Source organism: Taudactylus pleione, unplaced genomic scaffold, assembly GCF_031769625.1.
Source record: "Taudactylus pleione unplaced genomic scaffold, aTauple2 ptg000079l, whole genome shotgun sequence".
Classification (NCBI taxonomy): domain Eukaryota; kingdom Metazoa; phylum Chordata; class Amphibia; order Anura; family Myobatrachidae; genus Taudactylus; species Taudactylus pleione.
Window position 1 is genome coordinate 5,868,581 of NW_028284481.1, and position 22,700 is coordinate 5,891,280.

The 22,700-nt window shown below is 44.7% G+C and overlaps 1 protein-coding gene across 1 annotated transcript in view; it reads right to left on the reverse strand.

The window, feature by feature from the left end:
- Positions 1-22,700, reverse strand: part of CAPN13 (calpain 13) — a 229,951-nt gene that overhangs the window by 189,046 nt on the left and 18,205 nt on the right. Inside the window, exon 2 of the mRNA XM_088467992.1 lies at positions 18,588-18,839. Coding sequence (XP_088324118.1) covers positions 18,588-18,824 — 237 coding nt within the window. The 5' untranslated portion in view covers positions 18,825-18,839. The remainder of the gene's footprint in view (positions 1-18,587; positions 18,840-22,700) is intronic.

Sequence of the window (22,700 nt, forward strand, 5' to 3'; positions counted from 1 at the left end):
AAAAATATCTCAACACTTGCATGTACCGTATTCCCGCAGCGGCACAAGCTTGCACCCTATTACATAAGCCCCCAGCCCCTTCTTACAGAATAGATTCATCATATCAGGCAAACCTTCTAAAGAGTGGAGGTGTAGAACTTAACAACCAGAGTCGTTTTATCGAATGATTTGGATAAATGATATCTAGAAGCTGATTGGTTGATATGGGCCACACCTCCACTGGCTTGAAAATTTCAGCCATTATTGTCGTGATTTTTGCCAGTTTTTACTTAGTTTTCCCTTATATTTAGCAAAATACTTCACAGTAACGCGGCTGCGTTAATACGCTGTCCCGGCAAACTCCCGGCAGACAGCCCTTACGGTTATTTATATGTATACTATATATACAGTGGTGCTTGAAAGTTTGTGACCCCTTCAGAATTTTTTATATTTCTGCTGAAATTTGGCCTAAAACTACCTCAGAATTTTCACGAAAAGTCCTTAAAGTACATAAACGTAGATAAAGAACCAAATCAAACGCATGAGAGGAAATAATTAGACGCGCTCATTTTTTTTGTTTTTTGAAGGAAAATGATCCAATATCACATATCTGTGAGTGACAAAAGTATGTGAACCTTTAGGCTTAGCAGATATTTTGAAGGTGAAATTAGAGTCAGGTGTTTTCAATCTATGGGATGACAATCAGGTGTGGGTGGACAAGCTGTATTTTTAAAAGAACAAGGGCCCTCATTCAGAGCCGCTCGTTAGCGGCAGTACGCTCGTTCCGAGCGAGGTTTGCACATCTGCGCATGCGTACGGATTTTAGTACGCATGCGCGAACCAGTCAGTGCGGCCGAAAATCGTTGGTACGCAATATAGCGAGGGCCTGCTATTTTGAGTGACAGAATGAGGCGTATGTGGGTGGTAACAGGGGAAGGTGCTTGAAAACGGGGAGTGGAGATCAGAACGCAGGCGTGCTTAAAGGTCAAAACGGGCGTTTTAAGGGAGTGCATAATTAATACAGCAGCGTCACTGACCACGTCACTGGGTTATTTTATAGCCAGAACTGCTCGCAAATTTGTGGTAGCAAAAACCAACCACAAGAATAGCGAGCAGTTCATACGCTGGTCGATGTACTCGATTAATCTAATAAATAGCGGACATGACGTATGGTGCGAGCGGCCAGGGGGCGTTTTTAACAAATAAACGAGCGTATGTTTTGCACGCTCGTTCAGACTTAGAGGTGTGAACAGACTGCAATGTGCGTACGGATCATTTGAATAGCCACCCCTTGTTTTTGAACGAACGAACGCAAATAGCGTACGGCTCTGAATGAGGGCCAAGGATCTAAAGGCCCCCATACATCAGAGATTGATTGCAGCAATCGTGCAATTTGCAATCGATTGTGTATAAAAATCTTTCCCTTTTTCAATCGATTGCAGATTACAGACTTGCCACAATCGATTGAAAGAGGGAAAGATTTTTATACACAATCGATTGCAAATTGCGCAATTGCTGCAATCAATCTCTGATGTATGGGGGCCTTAACAAAGGGCCTGATTCAGCTTGGATCGCAGAAGCTAATACGCACGCAATCGGCCAACTGTGGCTTACAGCTCATGCGTCTGCATCACAGTGCGCAAGCACGAACCGGCCACTGCGATCGGGACTGTGATCGCAGTGACTACGCAGACCCATCGCAGAGTGATTGACATGAAGTGTCGTTTATGGGTGGTGAACGCCGCTGCAGGAGCGTGCATAAATTATCCACTGCGATGCCCTAGGCAGCCTGAGGCCTCATAGCGTGCGCTGAAGTTAGTCATTTCTGAGTAAGGTCTGACCTTGCGCAAGTGTGCGTGAGGCTGCGATGGTTCTCGATTGTACCGATGGTTTCGCAGTCTTGCTAAACATTATGGATGTGTGTAAGGTAACGTGGGCGTCCTTATGTAGTGCTGCGGCGGCATAGCGATCGCAATGGATTAGCATACCCTCACAAGTTGAACTGGAATAGCGGAATCAGTATGATTTACCACCGGCCGCATGGCCGGCGGTTCAAATCCCGAAAGCAGCAGCCCGGCAGCGGTGAAAATCCAGATCGTTAATTAAGGTAAGTATTGCTAACCTTTCTCTCCCCCTAACCCTAACCCTCTCCTTTAGGGTGCCTAACCCCAACCTCCCCCCAAGTGCTAACCCTAACCCCCCTCTAAGTGTCTAAACCTAACTCCCCTTACCCCGCAGCCTAAACCTAGGTCTCCCGGGGGATGCCTAACCCTAACCTCCCCCAGGGATGCCTAACCCTAACCCCCCCTTCCCCTAGCCCAAGCCTAACCCTCCCGGGGGCTGCCTAACCCTAAGTCCCCCCTGGGAGCCCCTCCCCCCCGTGGCTTACCTTCGTTAGGTATGCCGGGGCGTCGGGCTCCTGGCATAGGTAAAATGACAGGCATCAGGATTTCGACGCCTGTCATTAGACCCTTGCCGGGATTAGAAAGTCGGAATGCCGACAGTCGACATTCAGACCATCGGCATCCCGACTGCATACCGTAATAGCGATCCTTACTGAATCAGGACCAAAATCTGATGTTCACAACACATGTTTGTGGAAGTGTATCATGCCATGAACAAAGGAGATTTCTGAGGACCCGATACTCATCAGGCTGCAAAAGGTTGCAAAACCATCTCTAAAGAGTTTGTACTCCACCAATCAACAGTCAGACAGATTGTGTACAAATGGAGGAAACTCCAGACCATTATTACGCTCCCCAAGAGTGGTCGACCAACAAAGTTCAAGCCAAGGGCAAGGCGTCTAATAGTTCACAAGGTCACAAAGGAACCCAAGGTAACCTCTAAGCAACTGAAGGCCTTTCTCACATTAGCTAATGTTAATGTTCAAGTCCACCATAAGATGGACACTGAACAACAATGGTGTGAATGGCTCTCCAAAAAGAACATTGCTACCCGTCTTCAGTTTGCTAAAGATCACATGGACAAGCCAGAAGACTGTTGGAACAATATTTTGTTGACAGATGAGTACAAAATAGAGCTTTTTGGTGTAAATTAGGTGTTATGTTTGGAGAAAGGAGAATACTGCATTCCAGCATAAAAACCTCATACCATTTGTGAAACACGGTGGTGGTGGTGGTTCCATGGTTTGGACCTGTTTAACGGCATCTGGCCCAGGACGACTTGCCATCATTGATGGGACAATGAATTTTGAATTATACCAGAATATTCTAAAGGAAAATGTCAGGACATCTGTCCATGAGCTGCATCCCAAGAGAACGTGGGTCATGCAGCAAGACAGCGACCCAAAGCACTAAAGTAATTCAACCAACAAATGGTTAAAGAAGAATACATTTAAAGTTTTGGAATGGCCTAGTCAAGTCCTGACCTTAATCCAATGGAAATGTTGTGGAAGGACCTGAAGCGAGCAGTTCATGGGAGGAACATAACAGAGTTGAAGCTGTTTTGTATGTAGGGATGAGGTAAAATTTATCCGAACCGATGTTCAGGACTAATCAACAATTCCCGTATAATGTTTAGAAGCAGCACAAGGGGGTCATACCAGATACTGAAAGCAAAAGTTCACATACTTTTTCCATTCACTGCACGTCTAATTCTCGGTCTCATTTGTTTGATTTGCTTCTCTTTATCTACTTTTAGGACCCCCTGATGTGAGCAATTTTGGGGGCGTAGCAGTGTGTTGCACCCCTGTCCTTGTTACCGTCCATCACCGCTCAGCTATTTTGTTGTTACCCTCTTGGATGGTGTCACCTGGTGCAGTTAAAGGATGGGATTCCAACTTATTCTCTGTCTTTGGGTTCAGTATAAATTATGGTAAATAAGTACTTCAAATTAAACATTTGGACAGTGGGGCAGGGGCGGATCTAGACTTTTTTTTCAGGGGGGCCAGTTTAGTTTATTAATCCTGACTCCTCCCCACTCTACTCAGTACTCCTTCTACTTCCAGTCCTGCCCCCTCACATTTTCATTCCCAAATCTCTCCGCTGGGTTAATCTCTCAGCATTCTACACCGCCTACATTGTAATGTTTCATGTACATTATATTATATTATGCTGCTATAGTTACATATATATTTATTTACATATAGTTGTATGTATAGTTATATATAGGGTATGCAGTCGGGAAGCCGGTGGACCTAATCCTGACAGCCGGCTTCCCGACTGTCATATCCCGGCAAGGGTTTTTAAAGACAGGCATCGATATGCCAACGCCTGTCATTAGACATACGCCGGGAGACTGACGCCCCCGGCATCCCGATTGAAGGGACACCGGGCGCCGAGTGCGGATAGCCGGGGGGGAGGGTTAGGTTTAGGGTTCCCGGGGGGGACTTGGGATTAGGCACCCCCCAGGAGGTTAGGTTTAGGCTAGGGGAAGGAGGGGTTAGGGTTAGGCACCCCCCCCCGGGGGACTTAGGTTTAGGCAGTGGGGAAGGGGGGGGTTAGGTGTAGGCACTTAGAGGGGGGATTAGGGTTAGGTACTGGGGGGGAGACTAGGTTAGGCACCTCTAAGGGAGGGTTAGGGTTAGGGGGTAGAATTAGGTTAGTTAATACTTACCTGAGGACGATCGGGATTTACACTACTGTCGGGATGCTGGTGTCGGGATTCCAACCGCCACACATGCGTCATAAATCATACCGATTCCATATATAGTTCTTATAGGTATATAGGTGTAATAGGTGGTTTCTTGCTCTCATTATAAATGTTGGGAATATGTATTTCTCTCGTGTTTCATAAAAGCTTCTGTTAAACTTATCAGCAACGACTGCCCGAATGACGCATGCAGTGTCTGTAGATCGCCATCTTAAGAAGTAGCGTCTTTATATATAGGTGGACTGCAGCATCTTACTGCATAGGATATACAGTACTGTGAGATAATGTTATCTGAGAGTATACTCTGAAATGTACACCCTATATAATACACAGTGATTGCAATGATTTGCAAATTGCCTTATTAACCATTAACAAGAAACAACTGAGTGGATTTTAATTTCTAGATGCCAGAGAGACGGGGAATCCTAATTTTTATTTTTTGTAATGTACATGATATAAATTCCATGCTGTAGAATTCTAAATACTGTATATATAATAAGACGTGTAGAATATACGTACTTACGTGATCGATGATATACAGAGGGACCCAAGGGGCCTTGTCTATACGGTATATTGTACAGTAAGGGTAATTGTGTTTTCTGAGCTGCAGAAGAACCATCTTATTATTTTGAGACTGCCACAATAGACCTGAAGTGTGTGTGACCTTAAGAGCACATAATAAATCTATGTATTTATGTAACGCTATAATGAGAAAGTGACTGCCAATTAATTCTCCCCGAAGGTGACCTCTGGAGTAAGACGCGGGCTGCTGTGTTTACCTGGTGTAACAAATCTGCATAACTTAATATTTGAGGAGACTGAAACCAACTTGACATGCAATAAATATTTAAAAACACATTAAAAAAAGTATGCTGAGGAATATAAATATGTATCCTGAAGAAATATATTCTTCTGGAAACCACCATCTGCCGGGAATAACTGACACCTGCTTATTAAGCTCTCTTTCTCTACGGAAGTGTTTTGGATACATAACCCCAAATATGAAAATTACAAATATGATTATGGCTATTAAGCCAAAATGGAAATATATAAAATAATATAAACATATAGTTTTTGGGTACTAACATTTGACATGTGAGATTAAAATATGTTTTTTGCAGTCCATCTATTATATAATAATTAATAATAATAATAATAATAATAATAATAATAATAATAACAACAACAATGTACATATTAAAATAATAATAATGTACATTATATTAATGTAAAAATAATAATGTACATAATAAAATAATAATAATGTACATAATAATAATATAAATAATGTTAATAACAACAATGTGAATATTATTATTATTATTATTATTATTAATAATAATAACAACAACAAAAACAATATGCATAATAATAATAATAATAATGTACATAAATAATAATTTTTATAATAATAATTAGTACATTGACCTACAAGACAGATCCTGTCCGAATAGAACAGCCATATGCAAAAATATGTAAAGTCGGTTATGCCCGTAATGCCATCAACAACACAATCCATTTACAGTGGCGTACCTGGGCTCTATGCCGCCCTGTGCCCCCCTTTAAACCCGTGAAGTCATGAAATCACGCCTAAGAGGTGGGGTCACCGGCTTCAGGTTAGTAGAGCATTTCCCTGAACATCCTAAGGCAGTGCAACTCAGACACATGTGCAAACTTATATTATTCGTCCAACATTAACACTGCATCCATTCCTGAATTAGGCCCCGTAATGAAATAGTATCTAAATTATTTAAATAATTCTGTATATTATAATTAAGAAGGTGCCTTTAATTTGCATTGTTTTGTTAATTCTCAGCGAAATTAGAATTAAGATGATATATGTTTTTTTTTTAATGGAAAAAATAAATAACCTATAAGCTACAATATAAAATAAAAACAGACTATAAAATATGAAATATGTTTACTGAGTTGTTAACAAAATATTAATGTATTGCATTTTCACACAAGAACAAACTGTGAATTCCCTGGTCTGCGATAAATTAATCAGAAAAAAGAAAAATCTGATTTTTTTTTTATTACTCTAAAGGTTTTCCGAGGGTTATTTATTCAAATCACAGGCTAATCTGTATCAAGATTTGTCGTTTAATGACAAACTCTTATATGAGCTATTAAATAGCTAATTTGTTTGCAGACACAGGAGCTGACACCGTGAGACACACGCCTGTTAGTGTAGCATAAAATATGTAAATCTGCTCTGTGCATGGGCAGAAAATCCATCGCACGCATATGCGGATTTGCATGTTTCTGACACACACGACAGATTGCGACTGGAGCTGCAAGAGGGGGGAGGGAAGTGGCGTTCTAGCATAAGCCTAGTATAGTAAAGACTTGGTTGCGTAATTGCAAACAGACGCAAACTGGCACGGACGCATTTATGCTGACCCAAGCCATACCATTTGCTGGTGTCTAAAAACCGGTGCTGATGATGATGGTTGTAAGAACTAGCATGTGATTGGCTGATCGTGAATGCACCGCTGATGCCGATAGGTTATTCCTTCGTTTGCTCTTGCACATAATGGGCCTGATTCTCCCACCAGTCCAAATGCTGCAGCATCTAGAGATGTCTTTATGTTTTTGATCAATTATGATTATGGGCATGACACTGACAGCAGCTGAGTCAAAGAACGCAGTTGCACCTCTGGGAGGGGGCAGCCAAGTCAGCGCAGCGGCGGCATAGGTGGGCAGCGCGGGGGTGATGCAGAGATTACCGGCATTGTAATGCAGGGGGTGTGGCTACAATGTTGCAGTTCACAACTAATCGCATCAGCGGTCCCTTCCGGGCTGCCCACTTTTGCCAGGTAAGTGGGGAAAAGTGCGATGGGGCGGCAGGGAAGTGTGGTGGGCGAGGGAAGGTGCGGTGATTTGCAGAGGGGTTGCGGCCAGTCCTGGAGACTTGCCCTCTTTTGCAGGCGGCCAGGAGCACCACCCAAATTTCAGGAGCCTCCCGGCAATTATGGAGTAGGCTAAGAATCAGTCGCGGCAGTAACATAAAGACGCCAACATGGTTGCCGGAAAGAATACAGCCTCGACTGCGTGATATGATTGGATTATGTGAATGAATTGAACGATCGGATAGTAACGCGTGGATACCATTATTCATGTTTGGAAACCCTCTAATAATATAACAGCTTCTAGGCACATTGTGGTGGTATTACAGTGCGTATTACATCATTGTGGTGGTATTACAGTGTGTATTACATCATTGTGGTGGTATTACAGTGTGTATTACATCATTGTGGTGGTATTACAGTGAGTATTACATCATTGTGGTGGTATTACAGTGCGTATTACATCATTGTGGTGGTATTACAGTGCGTATTACATCATTGTGGTGGTATTACAGTGCGTATTCCATCATTGTGGTGGTATTACAGTGCGTATTACATCATTGTGGTGGTATTACAGTGTGTATTACATCATTGTGGTGGTATTACAGTGCGTATTACATCATTGTGGTGGTATTACAGTGCGTATTACATCATTGTGGTGGTATTACAGTGTGTATTACATAATTGTGGTGGTATTACAGTGCGTATTACATCATTGTGGTGGTATTACAGTGCGTATTACATCATTGTGGTGGTATTACAGTGCATATTACATCATTGTGGTGGTATTACAGTGCGTATTCCATCATTGTGGTGGTATTACAGTGCGTATTACATCATTGTGGTGTTATTACAGTGTGTATTACATAATAGGGCAGGGTTTATTGTCACCCGGCAAGGTCTATTTAGAAATTTAACTGCCTCCCACTATACTAGGTGCCATTAAGGGTGAGCATTGTCTTTCTCACTGTACCATCAGGCGTACAGAATTGCTTTTTCCCCAGAGAATATAATAAAGCATTGAGCTGTATGAAACTAATCCTCTGTGTACAGGATTATTATCTACTGTATGTGACAAGGAAGAATATGCAGCTGAACTTTAGAACCTCTGATATAACTTGTGTTCAGAGGATTAAATGACCCGAGCGCATAGATCAAGCTAGACTGAATTATTGTACTACTGTGCCAAGGTAACTGCCTATATCATATTACAGAACTAGGCACCAGAGTCGAACACCTGCTATTATATTTACACTGACATATACATTTTATTTTCTCTTATTTTCCTCAATACATGACTACGACACAATTGGAAAGTAATAAATTTGCATAGTCAAAAGGATTTTCTGTTACAGGGCAGAGAGAAGGACCTCAAAGGAACGAGAATAAATATGTTCTGAACTGTTACCTATACATACCTCTCTACAGGTATACATGCAGATTCAGGCTGCTTGAGCACTTGAAGGTGGATATGCTGCCTAATATTGAATTTATTTGCCCAAGATCCTCCTATTTATTTCAATGGGGTTAATGCATGAAGTACACGTGTAGGAAACCCAATTGAAATAAATTGGCCATTGAAATGGATGAGAAAAACTCTCTGGCCCTCATTCAGAGGCGGTCGCAAGAAGCAATCGCTTTCTCCGAATGAGGATGGCCGCTTCTTTTTATTAGTGCGGCCTCCTGGTCGCTAGCTAAGCTGTGGGTTACCACCCACAGCTTAGCGACCGACCAGGTTGATGGCTGCGATGGTCAAGACCATCGCGACCATTGGGGCTTGCGACAAGACCCTAAGGTTTGGTCTCGGCAACTGCAAATCCGAGGGAGCTTCCTGCTCTGATCGAGCAGGAAGCTCCCCACTGACATCACTGCTGATATCAGTGTGGCCGCCCTCATAGCAGCAGGCGTTCGGTTGGGAACGCCTCTGTTTGTGAAACCACCCCTCCCGCACCGCCTACAAAACGGGCCGAGCTGTCGATCAACATCGACAGTCGGCCCTTTTGTAGTGAGCTCCAGAGCGAGAGAGTTTCTCTCTCTCGGTCGATGTCTCTCTCACTGGGTCAATGTTAAGGCCCTGCGCACGCGCAGTGGCCGCACTGCGCGTGCGCAAGCACCGGAGCGAGCAAGAGAGTTTTTCTCTCGCTCTGGTGCTTGCACACGCGCAGTGCAGGCACTGCGCGTTCGCAGGGCCTTAACATCAACCCGGTTGCGAGTGCTCAGCGCTTGCGCCCAGGTCTGAATGAGGTCCTCTGTCCATGCCCTGGCAGTAGGGATGGCCATCGGTGGGGTGTCCATCGATGCTTACCATCAATAGACCCATCAGTAATTACCATCGATGACACGAAAACCATCTATGGTGAAACCATCGATGGTTTGTATGTACCCCCTCGATGGGCACTGCTGCTGGGGGCACTGCGGGCAGCAGGCCAATCAAAAATGGTGGAGCTAGCTGCGCCCATCAGGAAGAAAATTAAAACATTGGCTTCCACTTTTCCATCAATGGTGGAGGACCATTGGTTCTCGGCCATCGATGACAAAACTATTTAACATACGGTATCCACCATCCATGTTTTGAAAATATTGATGGTTGATGGCCATCCGTACCTGGCAGGTCATAGGTAAAATTGCAGCTCAAGTTCAGCAACAGTGTTTGTGACAATCCTGGAGAGGACTAGTCTCTAGGACCTATTTATCAATAGACCCCCCCCTGATTATGGAGATTTTTTGTTTACTTCTGTCACTCTAGGCGATACTGGTCTAAACCGATAAACGGTTATCTTATCATTTCACCAGGACAGTCTGGAAATACAGGCTTAACCTCCCAGTTCCACCAACATGTTGGAAAAAAATAATTATTTACATTTGTTTTGTTTTTTTAAATAGTTATAGTTCAATATTACAAAAATATTAGAAAAATCTTGTTCATTAAGAAAGTGCTTTACTCAGATGGTGAAGACAGAACTGATATTGCAGCGGTACAAATAAATAATTGCTAAATCTGCTAAGGCATGGCAAGGCTATGGCGGTAATAGAAGTTGTCAAAATTCACCGCCAATGATAGCAGTGTCATCGCCACTAGTAACCCTTTTATGTATAGACTAAAACAACAGACAATCCATAGGGTGATCCAAACAATTGGCGCATTTTTCGACCTTTAATGAATCAGCCCACAGGGAACAGACTAGAACAACTAATGTAGGATGATGCGGCAGTTACCAAAAAAAAACATTAAATACTGGAGATAGACTATAAACGGGATGCGGTCAATATCCCGACCGCTGAGATTCCAGCGGTCAAAATGCCGGCGCCAGAATCCTGTCACCTATCAGAATCCAGGGGCCGGAATCCCGACCAGCGGAATCCCGAAGGTAAGTAGCTGGGTTAGGGGAGGATTAGGATTAGGCACTAAGGGGGAAGGGTTAGGTTTATGGTGTGTGGGGGGGGTAGGTTTAGGTACTAAAGGGGGGGTTAGGTTCAGGCACTGGGGAGGGGTATGGAGAGGGGGAGGGTGTCGGTTTCCTAACCCGAACGCTGTCGTCCCGTACCCATCCCCTATAATCTTCCTGTTGTTAGCCGGTAATCATAGTCAGCTTTAGGGGTCTGTTACTGAGCATGTAAAAAAGCTATAGTGCTTCTTACTGATGGAATCTGAAATCTATAGTATCTAAAGTATCTCACAAGTGACTACTTTATATTACTGCCTGTTGGAGGAAGTATTGTAGAACAAAGACCAATTAGTGTATATATAATTAAAATGAAATCACAGGCAAATAGATGCTACAGTACATTTCCATTGTGAAAAATATCTGATTGTTTTAGTAAAAGCTGTCTCCAAGCGGAGGGGGGAGGGGGGGATTCAATTCTCCGTGCCAGCGGAACAGGTGAAGGCACTTTGGGCCTGATTCAGAGCCACTCGTAAGCAGCAGCTCGTTCGCTCCGAGCGATGTTTGCCCAACTGCACATGCGTACGGATCGTTATACGCATGCGCGAACCAGTCAGTGCGGCCAAAATTCATGTGCTCGCAAAATAGCGAATGCCTGCTAATTTGAGTGACAGGATGAGGCGTATGTGGGTGGTAACAGGGGAAGGTGCTTGAAAACGGGGAGTGGAGATCCGATCGCAGGCGTGCTTAAAGGTCAAAACGGGCGTTTTATGGGTGTGCATATTTAAAACAGCAGCGTCATTGACCACGTCACTGGGTTATTTTTTAGCCAGAACTGCTCGCAAGATTGTGGTAGCAAAAACCAACCACAACAATAGCGAGCAGCTCATACCCTGTTCGATGTACTCGATTAATCTAATAAATAGCGGACATGACGTAGGATGCGAGCGGCCAGGGGGCGTAGTTTCCCAAAAAACGTCCGCAAGTTTTGTTCGCTCGTTCAGACCTAGAGGTGTGAACAGACCGCAAACAGCGAACGGTTCATTTGAATAGCCACCCCTATTTTCTGGACGAGCGAGCGCAAATAGCGACCGGCTCTGAATCAGGCCCTTTGTGATCAATATCTTTGCTAATTTTTCCTTGTACCCCACAGAGGTGCGCGGGAACATTAGCGAAGATTGTGCGCCGTAACCGTCGGCAATATGGCAGCCGAACATCGCACCCAACTAAAGCGCCCAGTGAGGAATTAATAACTGCAGTAAAAATGTCCTGTTAACAAACAGAAACAAATTTAGCATCCAGTAGTAGTTATTGGCAGATGCAAACTCAAGTCAAATACAGTATACACAAATCAAATCAATTTATTGTCACATCCACATACAATGCGTCAGCGAAAATGTCATGCAAGATACTGTACTCACAGTCAAATAAATTACATAAAAACAAAATGTAAAGGTTTAAACTAATAATTACAGCAGGGAAGAAACTGTTTCGCATCCTGCTAGTTCGACAGCTAATACATTAAACGCTTACCAGAAAGAGACCCATCAGTAATTACCATCGATGACACGAAAACCATCTATGGTGAAACCATCGATGGTTTGTATGTACCCCCTCGATGGGCACTGCTGCTGGGGGCACTGCGGGCAGCAGGCCAATCAAAAATGGTGGAGCTAGCTGCGCCCATCAGGAAGAAAATTAAAACATTGGCTTCCACTTTTCCATCAATGGTGGAGGACCATTGGTTCTCGGCCATCGATGACAAAACTATTTAACATACGGTATCCACCATCCATGTTTTGAAAATATTGATGGTTGATGGCCATCCGTACCTGGCAGGTCATAGGTAAAATTGCAGCTCAAGTTCAGCAACAGTGTTTGTGACAATCCTGGAGAGGACTAGTCTCTAGGACCTATTTATCAATAGACCCCCCCCCTGATTATGGAGATTTTTTGTTTACTTCTGTCACTCTAGGCGATACTGGTCTAAACCGATAAACGGTTATCTTATCATTTCACCAGGACAGTCTGGAAATACAGGCTTAACCTCCCAGTTCCACCAACATGTTGGAAAAAAATAATTATTTACATTTGTTTTGTTTTTTTAAATAGTTATAGTTCAATATTACAAAAATATTAGAAAAATCTTGTTCATTAAGAAAGTGCTTTACTCAGATGGTGAAGACAGAACTGATATTGCAGCGGTACAAATAAATAATTGCTAAATCTGCTAAGGCATGGCAAGGCTATGGCGGTAATAGAAGTTGTCAAAATTCACCGCCAATGATAGCAGTGTCATCGCCACTAGTAACCCTTTTATGTATAGACTAAAACAACAGACAATCCATAGGGTGATCCAAACAATTGGCGCATTTTTCGACCTTTAATGAATCAGCCCACAGGGAACAGACTAGAACAACTAATGTAGGATGATGCGGCAGTTACCAAAAAAAAACATTAAATACTGGAGATAGACTATAAACGGGATGCGGTCAATATCCCGACCGCTGAGATTCCAGCGGTCAAAATGCCGGCGCCAGAATCCTGTCACCTATCAGAATCCAGGGGCCGGAATCCCGACCAGCGGAATCCCGAAGGTAAGTAGCTGGGTTAGGGGAGGATTAGGATTAGGCACTAAGGGGGAAGGGTTAGGTTTATGGTGTGTGGGGGGGGTAGGTTTAGGTACTAAAGGGGGGGTTAGGTTCAGGCACTGGGGAGGGGTATGGAGAGGGGGAGGGTGTCGGTTTCCTAACCCGAACGCTGTCGTCCCGTACCCATCCCCTATAATCTTCCTGTTGTTAGCCGGTAATCATAGTCAGCTTTAGGGGTCTGTTACTGAGCATGTAAAAAAGCTATAGTGCTTCTTACTGATGGAATCTGAAATCTATAGTATCTAAAGTATCTCACAAGTGACTACTTTATATTACTGCCTGTTGGAGGAAGTATTGTAGAACAAAGACCAATTAGTGTATATATAATTAAAATGAAATCACAGGCAAATAGATGCTACAGTACATTTCCATTGTGAAAAATATCTGATTGTTTTAGTAAAAGCTGTCTCCAAGCGGAGGGGGGAGGGGGGGATTCAATTCTCCGTGCCAGCGGAACAGGTGAAGGCACTTTGGGCCTGATTCAGAGCCACTCGTAAGCAGCAGCTCGTTCGCTCCGAGCGATGTTTGCCCAACTGCACATGCGTACGGATCGTTATACGCATGCGCGAACCAGTCAGTGCGGCCAAAATTCATGTGCTCGCAAAATAGCGAATGCCTGCTAATTTGAGTGACAGGATGAGGCGTATGTGGGTGGTAACAGGGGAAGGTGCTTGAAAACGGGGAGTGGAGATCCGATCGCAGGCGTGCTTAAAGGTCAAAACGGGCGTTTTATGGGTGTGCATATTTAAAACAGCAGCGTCATTGACCACGTCACTGGGTTATTTTTTAGCCAGAACTGCTCGCAAGATTGTGGTAGCAAAAACCAACCACAACAATAGCGAGCAGCTCATACCCTGTTCGATGTACTCGATTAATCTAATAAATAGCGGACATGACGTAGGATGCGAGCGGCCAGGGGGCGTAGTTTCCCAAAAAACGTCCGCAAGTTTTGTTCGCTCGTTCAGACCTAGAGGTGTGAACAGACCGCAAACAGCGAACGGTTCATTTGAATAGCCACCCCTATTTTCTGGACGAGCGAGCGCAAATAGCGACCGGCTCTGAATCAGGCCCTTTGTGATCAATATCTTTGCTAATTTTTCCTTGTACCCCACAGAGGTGCGCGGGAACATTAGCGAAGATTGTGCGCCGTAACCGTCGGCAATATGGCAGCCGAACATCGCACCCAACTAAAGCGCCCAGTGAGGAATTAATAACTGCAGTAAAAATGTCCTGTTAACAAACAGAAACAAATTTAGCATCCAGTAGTAGTTATTGGCAGATGCAAACTCAAGTCAAATACAGTATACACAAATCAAATCAATTTATTGTCACATCCACATACAATGCGTCAGCGAAAATGTCATGCAAGATACTGTACTCACAGTCAAATAAATTACATAAAAACAAAATGTAAAGGTTTAAACTAATAATTACAGCAGGGAAGAAACTGTTTCGCATCCTGCTAGTTCGACAGCTAATACATTAAACGCTTACCAGAAAGAGAGCAGAGAATGACACACTAGTATTACTACACGTGACTTGTCATGAATATACGTCGACATGATTATATGATACTCATAGTGGTAATCTCCTTATTCACAGACACATGTGGTGTTAGCCTGACTCATACTGTACATATTGATTTTGGCGGTGTTATGCAACATTGTTCTTTTTATAGTTCAACATTCGATAAGCCCCACAATATGTCAGAAAAATTAGCCCTATGCCAACATAGTTGAAAGTTGGTTGTAACAAGTCATTTTCATATGTCTTCATTATTACTATGTTTAAGGACCAACCGAAATGGAGGGGCCCATTTATTAAGGATCGCATTTTGCAATGTGATCAGGGCATGCAGTATCGCCCATGATCGCATTGCAAAATGCGATCATACCGGCCGCATGTATGACCCGGCACATGCACGGAGACGGGCTCCGAAAAGAGCCCGTCCCTGCGATGTGGCCGGAGCGCATTCCGGGCTGCTGCGCATGCGCAGTCCCGCGGACTGCACATGAGCGGCGCCCATTGCCGGCGGAGGGATCTGGAAGATCCCTCCGCCTGCTCAAATGCGGTAAGTGCCCATAGGACACAGCGGCTAACGCTATCTGCAGATGGCGTTAGCTGCTGGGGTCAATATCGGGAATGCGAAGCATTCCCGATATTGATACATTTGGCAGCATCGCATCCCCCATAGAAACCTATGGGGGAGGCGGCTGTCGGCGGCAATGGAGGGATCGCAGCAGGTATCGGAGATACCTGCTGCGGTCCCTCCTTCATACATTCGGGGGATACTAAGTATTTGAGGTAAACCACCGAAAACAGGTGTTTTCGGGGAATTTACCTCAAATGATCTTTGATAAATGGGCCCAGTAGACACAGTTATACCTCTTTTACACCTAAATTCCGGGTCTGACGCGGAGCGCGTCGTTCAGACTGCAGGGTTTCACGGGTTACTCCCGTGTTAAACCCTGCAAGTTACCTGGTTTGGATTGCCGGGCCACTCGACCCAGCAATCCAACCCTCTCCCCTTTTACACCAAGGAGCGACCCGGGTTAATCCTGCAATAACCCGGGTTTTAGCTCCGGTGTAGCAGGGGTATAATAAATGTAGACAGTAAACAGTGAGCCTGGCCCATCAGGCTGATTGTATTAGCAACTCCATTGTAGTGCTAATTGTAATGAAACTGTTGGAAAAGGGCATGCTGGCATGTATAGTTCCACCGCACCATACACTAATTGCCGCGGCCACTAAACCCCATCACAGTAGTGCTGCTGTTAGGGCCTGCTCAAACTCAGCAGGGCATGCTGGCATATGTAGTTCCACAGAAGCATACATTAATTTGCCACGGCGCCCTTAATTGACAAGAACAGTAGCACTAATCACCTGTTTAGTTGCACTAAATAAATGATAATCAAAGAATGTACACCTTGCCTATATTTTGACTGCAGGTTACCATATGCGCAGTGACCTGTTTTGTCGAGGTCGACATTTTGACTGTCTGTACAGTATTTTGGAATTGTCAAAATGTCAACATGCAAAATACAGACATGCTTATATTTGTAATGCAGGGTAACCCACAGTATGTCATAGATGCCGACATTCTGGCTGCCCCTTCCGGGAGGGGTCAGCAAGATCTGCAAAATCGGGGGCGTGGCCGGCAGTAGTGGTCGAGGCAGGGGTGTGGCCACACAATTACATCATTTTGCCCCCCCCACTACACAATGCAGAGATTTCTGGAATTGTGCAGCAGGGGGCGGGGCTAAATAATGCAATTCGGCGTGAATCATGTCACCAGTCCCCCCGCTGTGGGGGATTCTCATACAACATGATAATTTAATATTTAACTGTCAATGTCATTCTATGGGGTAAATGTAGTAGGGTCTGAGTTTGTTCTGAAACTCGCACTGTGAGTTGAAAGTTGTGAGTTTATATGAAATGTGAGTTCATGCAAGTTTTATGCTATTGTCACTGCGGGAAAACTCAGAAATTGTAATGCGAGTTTCATTACAGTTGGCCAATGTAAATATTAGCAGCGGCGTGTTTGACAGAAGCCTGCACAGATCAGTGAGCTCTCCAGCCAGGCTTCTGTGTGTTAAAGGGAATGAAAGTGTTAAAATTAAGTAGAAATAATGCCGTGGCTTCCCCCCCCATTCCTCAAAAAGCCTAACCAGCTCTGGGCTCTGCAAGCCAGCCCTGGTTGTGTAAATACGGAGGGAAAAAAACATAGGGGTCCCTTTTATTTTTCTCAACCAGCACCAGGCACTTTGAGCCGGGTCCTGGTTGTGGAAATACAAAATGAGCAGGAGACCCCATATTATCCACAACCAGCACAGGGTACCCCTGCCAAAGCATTCATAACCCCACACTAGTCAGCCCAGGCCGAGGATTACTTGGAAGTGGGAACCCCCCAATTAAGGGCCCCTCCCCCAGCAGGGCCCAAGCAGATAGCTCAGGGTTATTCTCCACACACCTGAGCACCGGTCGGTCCTCTTCCCCCTTAATGCCTGCCTGGGTTTGCTGGCACTTGTAGTTCTCCAAGTGTGAGCAAGCAGGACAAGCTTGCTGGAACCTGTAGTCCCCCTCTAAAGGACAATATTATTTCTATTCTTTACACAATCAACTCCGCACCCATCGCCCAGAGGTGCGGAGGATAGCCCCAAAGGGAAGATCCCTAGGTGCTGGTTGTAGACAATAAGAAGCCTGCTGCTGGTCGATGAAAATACGAGGGACCCCTACGTTATTTTTTCATGTATTTTCACAACCAGGACCGGTTCACATATCCCAGTGCTGGTTATGCTGTGGGGGTGGGGATGTCATTTTTTTCCTTGCTTTTAACACTTTCATTCACTTTTAACACAAAGAAGCCTGCACAGATCTCTCTGATCTGTGCAGGCTTCTGCTAAACATGCTGCTGCTGAGGCTAATCCCGCTAGCCTTAAATGAGTCTTGAATGATTTTATTGTGAGTTGTTTTTTTTTTTTACTATTTTTGTGTGAGCTTACACCTCACACCCTATTACATTGTGCAAGTTGTATATTTAACATGGGCAACATCTCTATGGCGTGTTTTCCTGGGGCGAGAAGGTTCTCACACACTAATATATGCGATGACTACAAACTCGCATTTTTCTAGAAGCAAACTCGCACATTTTTAGAACTCGGACTCTATTACATTCCCCCCCTATGTGTTTAAACACTTGTACGTTAATAATGAAAGTCGCTATTAATTTTTTGGTCGCGATAATTTTTTAGGTCTGTCATGAGATATTCCAGGTCCCGGTACAGGGGCAATGGTCAAGGTGTGGGATGTGAGCCCACCCCATTGTGAATACTGGGGTCCTCTGTACAAAGGAGGTGTGGCCCCCCCTGGCAAGCTCGTGTATTTTGTACCCCCCCTACTCACACACACCCCCTGTCATCCCTGCTCATCTTAGAAATGGGAGCTGGTGGGGCTGAACTGTTATGGCAAAATGCTCTTAGATATACATCTGCATGTAAAAGCTGATTGAGTTGTGTGATTGTGAGGGCACTGCTGCCTTAGTACATGGAGGTATATATTATTGAAAGGCCCATGAATTGTCTGATAAATAAAAGGTTGGGCAGCAGGTAACTTACAGTTGGCCGTTTCCATTTGATGCTGAGCAGCTTATCCTGGGTCAGCAAGTGCTCCCCGATAGAATACAGGTTGGCCGGGAACACGTCATCCTCAAACAGCTGCTTCCGGTTGATGCAGGTTTCGCGAATGCTGAGGAAATCTTGTCCTTTGAACTTTTTGGGATTCTCCACTGTCCCCGTCTTTCTCTGCGACTGCTGCCCCTCTGCCACTTTCTGATACACCCCGGGGATCGGCATGGTTATCGCACAGTGCTGTTTATGGAGAGAAATGAAACCATTTATATTGTGATAAGCCACAGGAGAAGCGCATTAGCAAACCGATTATTCAGCGTTTTCCATAGATTTGGTCCCTTTAGCTGGTAATTTAGCAATTTGTTCAGTTTGTTTAACTAAATGTTTGGAATTTGCATTAAGACCTGAACAAACTACTGGATCCAACATGGCCTGAACTTCCTTACTCTGGCCTTCTAGTAATACTGCTTAAGGGCTCCCAGGTACGGGATCCCGACAGTGTTAGGATACCAACACTTTTTGGTCAGTATCCTAACCCTCCCCGTATCCCTACCCCTAACTCTTCCTTCCCGCACCCTAAACTCCCCCACCTTAGTGCCTAAACCAAACCTACAGATGGGCCCAGCTAGTTTGTTGCTCCATACGCCATGTAACACGCCCAGTATGTATCGTAACGGAACGTAGCGTGGCGCTGGAAAAAGTAATAGCATGTAATACAATTACTTGTCCATCAGGTGTCGCTTTTTCTAAACTACACAGCGCATGCGTCAGATTTCCAATGCATTTTCTGTATCACCGCCCAATGATTGACTGTGATTGGGTACACTATAGTACAGCGTTTTCGTAATGGAATCAGGGCTGTAGAAGAATGTGTAATAAAGTTTAAAATCATTACAGTACAGTATGTGTGTGAGTCCTGTACTATTTTATATAAATATTTCACATGCACGCACAGCTTTCAATGAGATGGGATGAATAAATATTCACTAATGCTCCCCCAAACCTCTAGCCCACACACGCCAGTCATATTGAGACCTGCACCTGACGTGTATGTGATGTGATGTGTGTGAATTAAAGCAGGCAATGTGTACAACGTCATTAGCGGGCTCAGAATGCGGCGGCATTGAATAGAAGCGAATGATGGTGGGAGATGGTGGTGAGCCATACAATGAGCTGAGTGGAGTTGAATAGTAATGTGTGATGTTGGGGGGAGGTGGTGAAGGAACTTGGGTGGCCATACACGCAGAGAGAAGACCCTGTAATGTGTACAATACAATGTCTAGTGCAGGGCGGTTTCATGTAAAATACAGCTGGGTTGGATAGAGTAGCATAGAAATGGCAGGTGGTGGGAAGTTGTGGACAATGTATTGACTTCAGTAGACTTACTTAAGAATACTGAACTTCAATTGCTCGGTATTTATGCAATGCTGTGTGTGCGTGTTTTGGTGAACACAGATAGATACCTGTATGTATTTGTATAAATGGCAGAACTCACACACCACCAAGTGATTTTTTTTTAATCCTGTAGTGAAGATTTAAAAAATATATATATATTTGTCCCCTTCCTGGTTTCAAACCCAGGACGCCTACTCTGCAAGGTGCTCACCCAAACCTCTAGCCCACACACACCAGTCATGTTAAAACCTGCACCTGTCATGTATGTGATGTGACGTGTGCGAATTACAGCAGGCAGTGTGTACAATGTCAATAGCGGGCTCATCCGTGTGCACTCCAGCTGTTTTTCTGTTTTTAATAATAAAAAAATGTCTTCCTTTCAAAGTATTATACTAGTACATGTAGACACAGTACCCCACCATTAGAGAATAATTCATCCCGTCTCATTGAAAGCTGTGTGTGCATCTCATTAATGAACACCATCGGTTAGGGTATACCATCATAAGAACACGGCAATTACACTACTGTACAGTTATGTATTTGCGTCTCGTTCTAAGAGCTTTCTGTGATATTATTAAAAAGATTGGTTGTGCGAACATGCAACATGCAAATGCACTGCGTGAATGTGATTGGCCCGCTCATCAAATTTCATCAGTGGAGCACTAAACACCCAGCAGTTATTGTACATGCCATGGATTCTCTTTTGTTGTAGAATACCACGGTATGCCGCAGTACAGCCATCATGCAACATTCCATGGAGCGACACAGAAGCCTGAATGGCGCGCTATGATCAATAAACTAGCTGGGCCCATCTGTACCCCTCCATGCACCCTAAACTTAACCCTCTCCACTTAGTACCTAACCCTCCCCCTAGTGCCTAACCCTTACCCTAACTCTCTCCCTAACCCTAGTACCGGCAGTCGGGATGCAGGCACCGGGATACTGACAAGTGTCAGGTTTCTGGTGCCGGAATTCTAAGTGCCGGAATCAGGGGCATATTTATAATGGGTGCAAGGTGTGCGGTGCACACGGGCCCCTGGGGCCCAGACCGCACACCATGCACCAGGGTTGCCGACTTTCTGGCTGCCACTTCCGGGAGGGGGCAGCCAAATCGGCAAATCAAAAGGGCGTGGGCGGCATGTGTGGATAGAGCAGGGGCGTGGCCATGTGAGTGCGTCATTTTGCCCCTGCCCCGCTGCACAATGCCAAGATCACCGGCATTGTGAGCAGGGGGCGGGGCCAAAATGACACGATTTGGTGAATATCGCGTCTCCAGCGCCCCCTGCTGCAAGGGAATCCTCTTATTACTGTAGAGTGGGGCTGGAGGGTTTGGCAGGTGCCGCGAGGCTTGCCTGTCTTTCTGGGGGGCCGGGAGGATCCTGGCCCGAATTGGGAGGGTAGGCAAGTCTGCCCTGCACCCATAGTTTTTCATTTCCTACTTACCTCTCCGATGTCCAACGGAGTAGCCCTGCTGAAAACGCCTGGAAAATGGCCATATTCCCAGCATGCGCAATAGGAAATCACCAGGAAATTGTCTGCCGCGCCATTTTCCTGGTGAACTGCGCATGCGCAGTAGACTTCGGGCACACTTGACGGATCGGTGGGATATTGAGCGCATCCCGTTCCGGGTTCCCTTCTGTACCCATTCAATTCTATTAAGAAGAGTTACAAAAACAGCGCTGTGGTAAAAAGCAGCATGTGTTATTTCTGATAAAGAGTAGAAATCTACTTTGTGCTAGGAAATTCCCTTTAAAACCAAAACAATAACCCTGGTGATTAGCTGCTAAGTTTCCAAGAAAAACAAGGAAACCTGCAGCTAAAATAAGGAACTTGTTTCTATCCAATTATCAATGAATAGGAGATTTTGTGAAGCATATTATCAGTTATGCTGTTACGTGTTTCTCGGTGCATGTAAACAACCTGATTTCCTGCATAACCAGCAGGGGTCAAATTTACCGGCTGTTCCGCAGTTTCCAAGTTTCCATTTACTGGTTTTTATCTCTGCATCTGTTTTTCAAGAACTTGTTGTTTTTTTTGTGCTTGAGCACGTATAATAATTACGGCGAATAAAGGGCCTGATTCACTACGGATCGCAATATAGCGTACGCACGCAGTTCCACTGCATTAGGGTGCTAATCCATAGCGATCGCATTGCAGCCGCACCACTTTATAAGGACGCCTACTTCACCTACACGCACATTCATAATGGATAGCGAGACTGCGAAGTCATCGGTACAATCGAGTACCACCGAAGTCTCACGCACAGTAAGGCAGGTCAGACCTCACTCAGGAATTGCTAACTTCAGCACACACTATGAGGCTTCAGGCGACCTCTGGTATCGCAGTGGATAATAAATGCACGCCCCTGTAACACCGTTGAAACGCACTGACACGCCTGCGTTCAGCCGACCATCCCCCCCGTCACCACCCACAAACTGCACTTCCTGTCAATCACTCTGCCATCGGTCTGTGTATCCTCGGCGATCGCAATGACTACTTCGTGCACTGCATGTGTAGAACGCAACAAACGGCCATTTTCGTGCGTATAAGCAAATGCGTTCCTTGCTGAATCAGGCCCGAAGATAATTAGCCTTTGAAAATCAAAAGCAAGGTCAATCAGGGCCCTTTCCTCAGTCTTCCCACTGACGCTCCGAATAAAAATGTTTTTATTTTATTTTACAATACAGTAAATGTTTCCTGCAATTG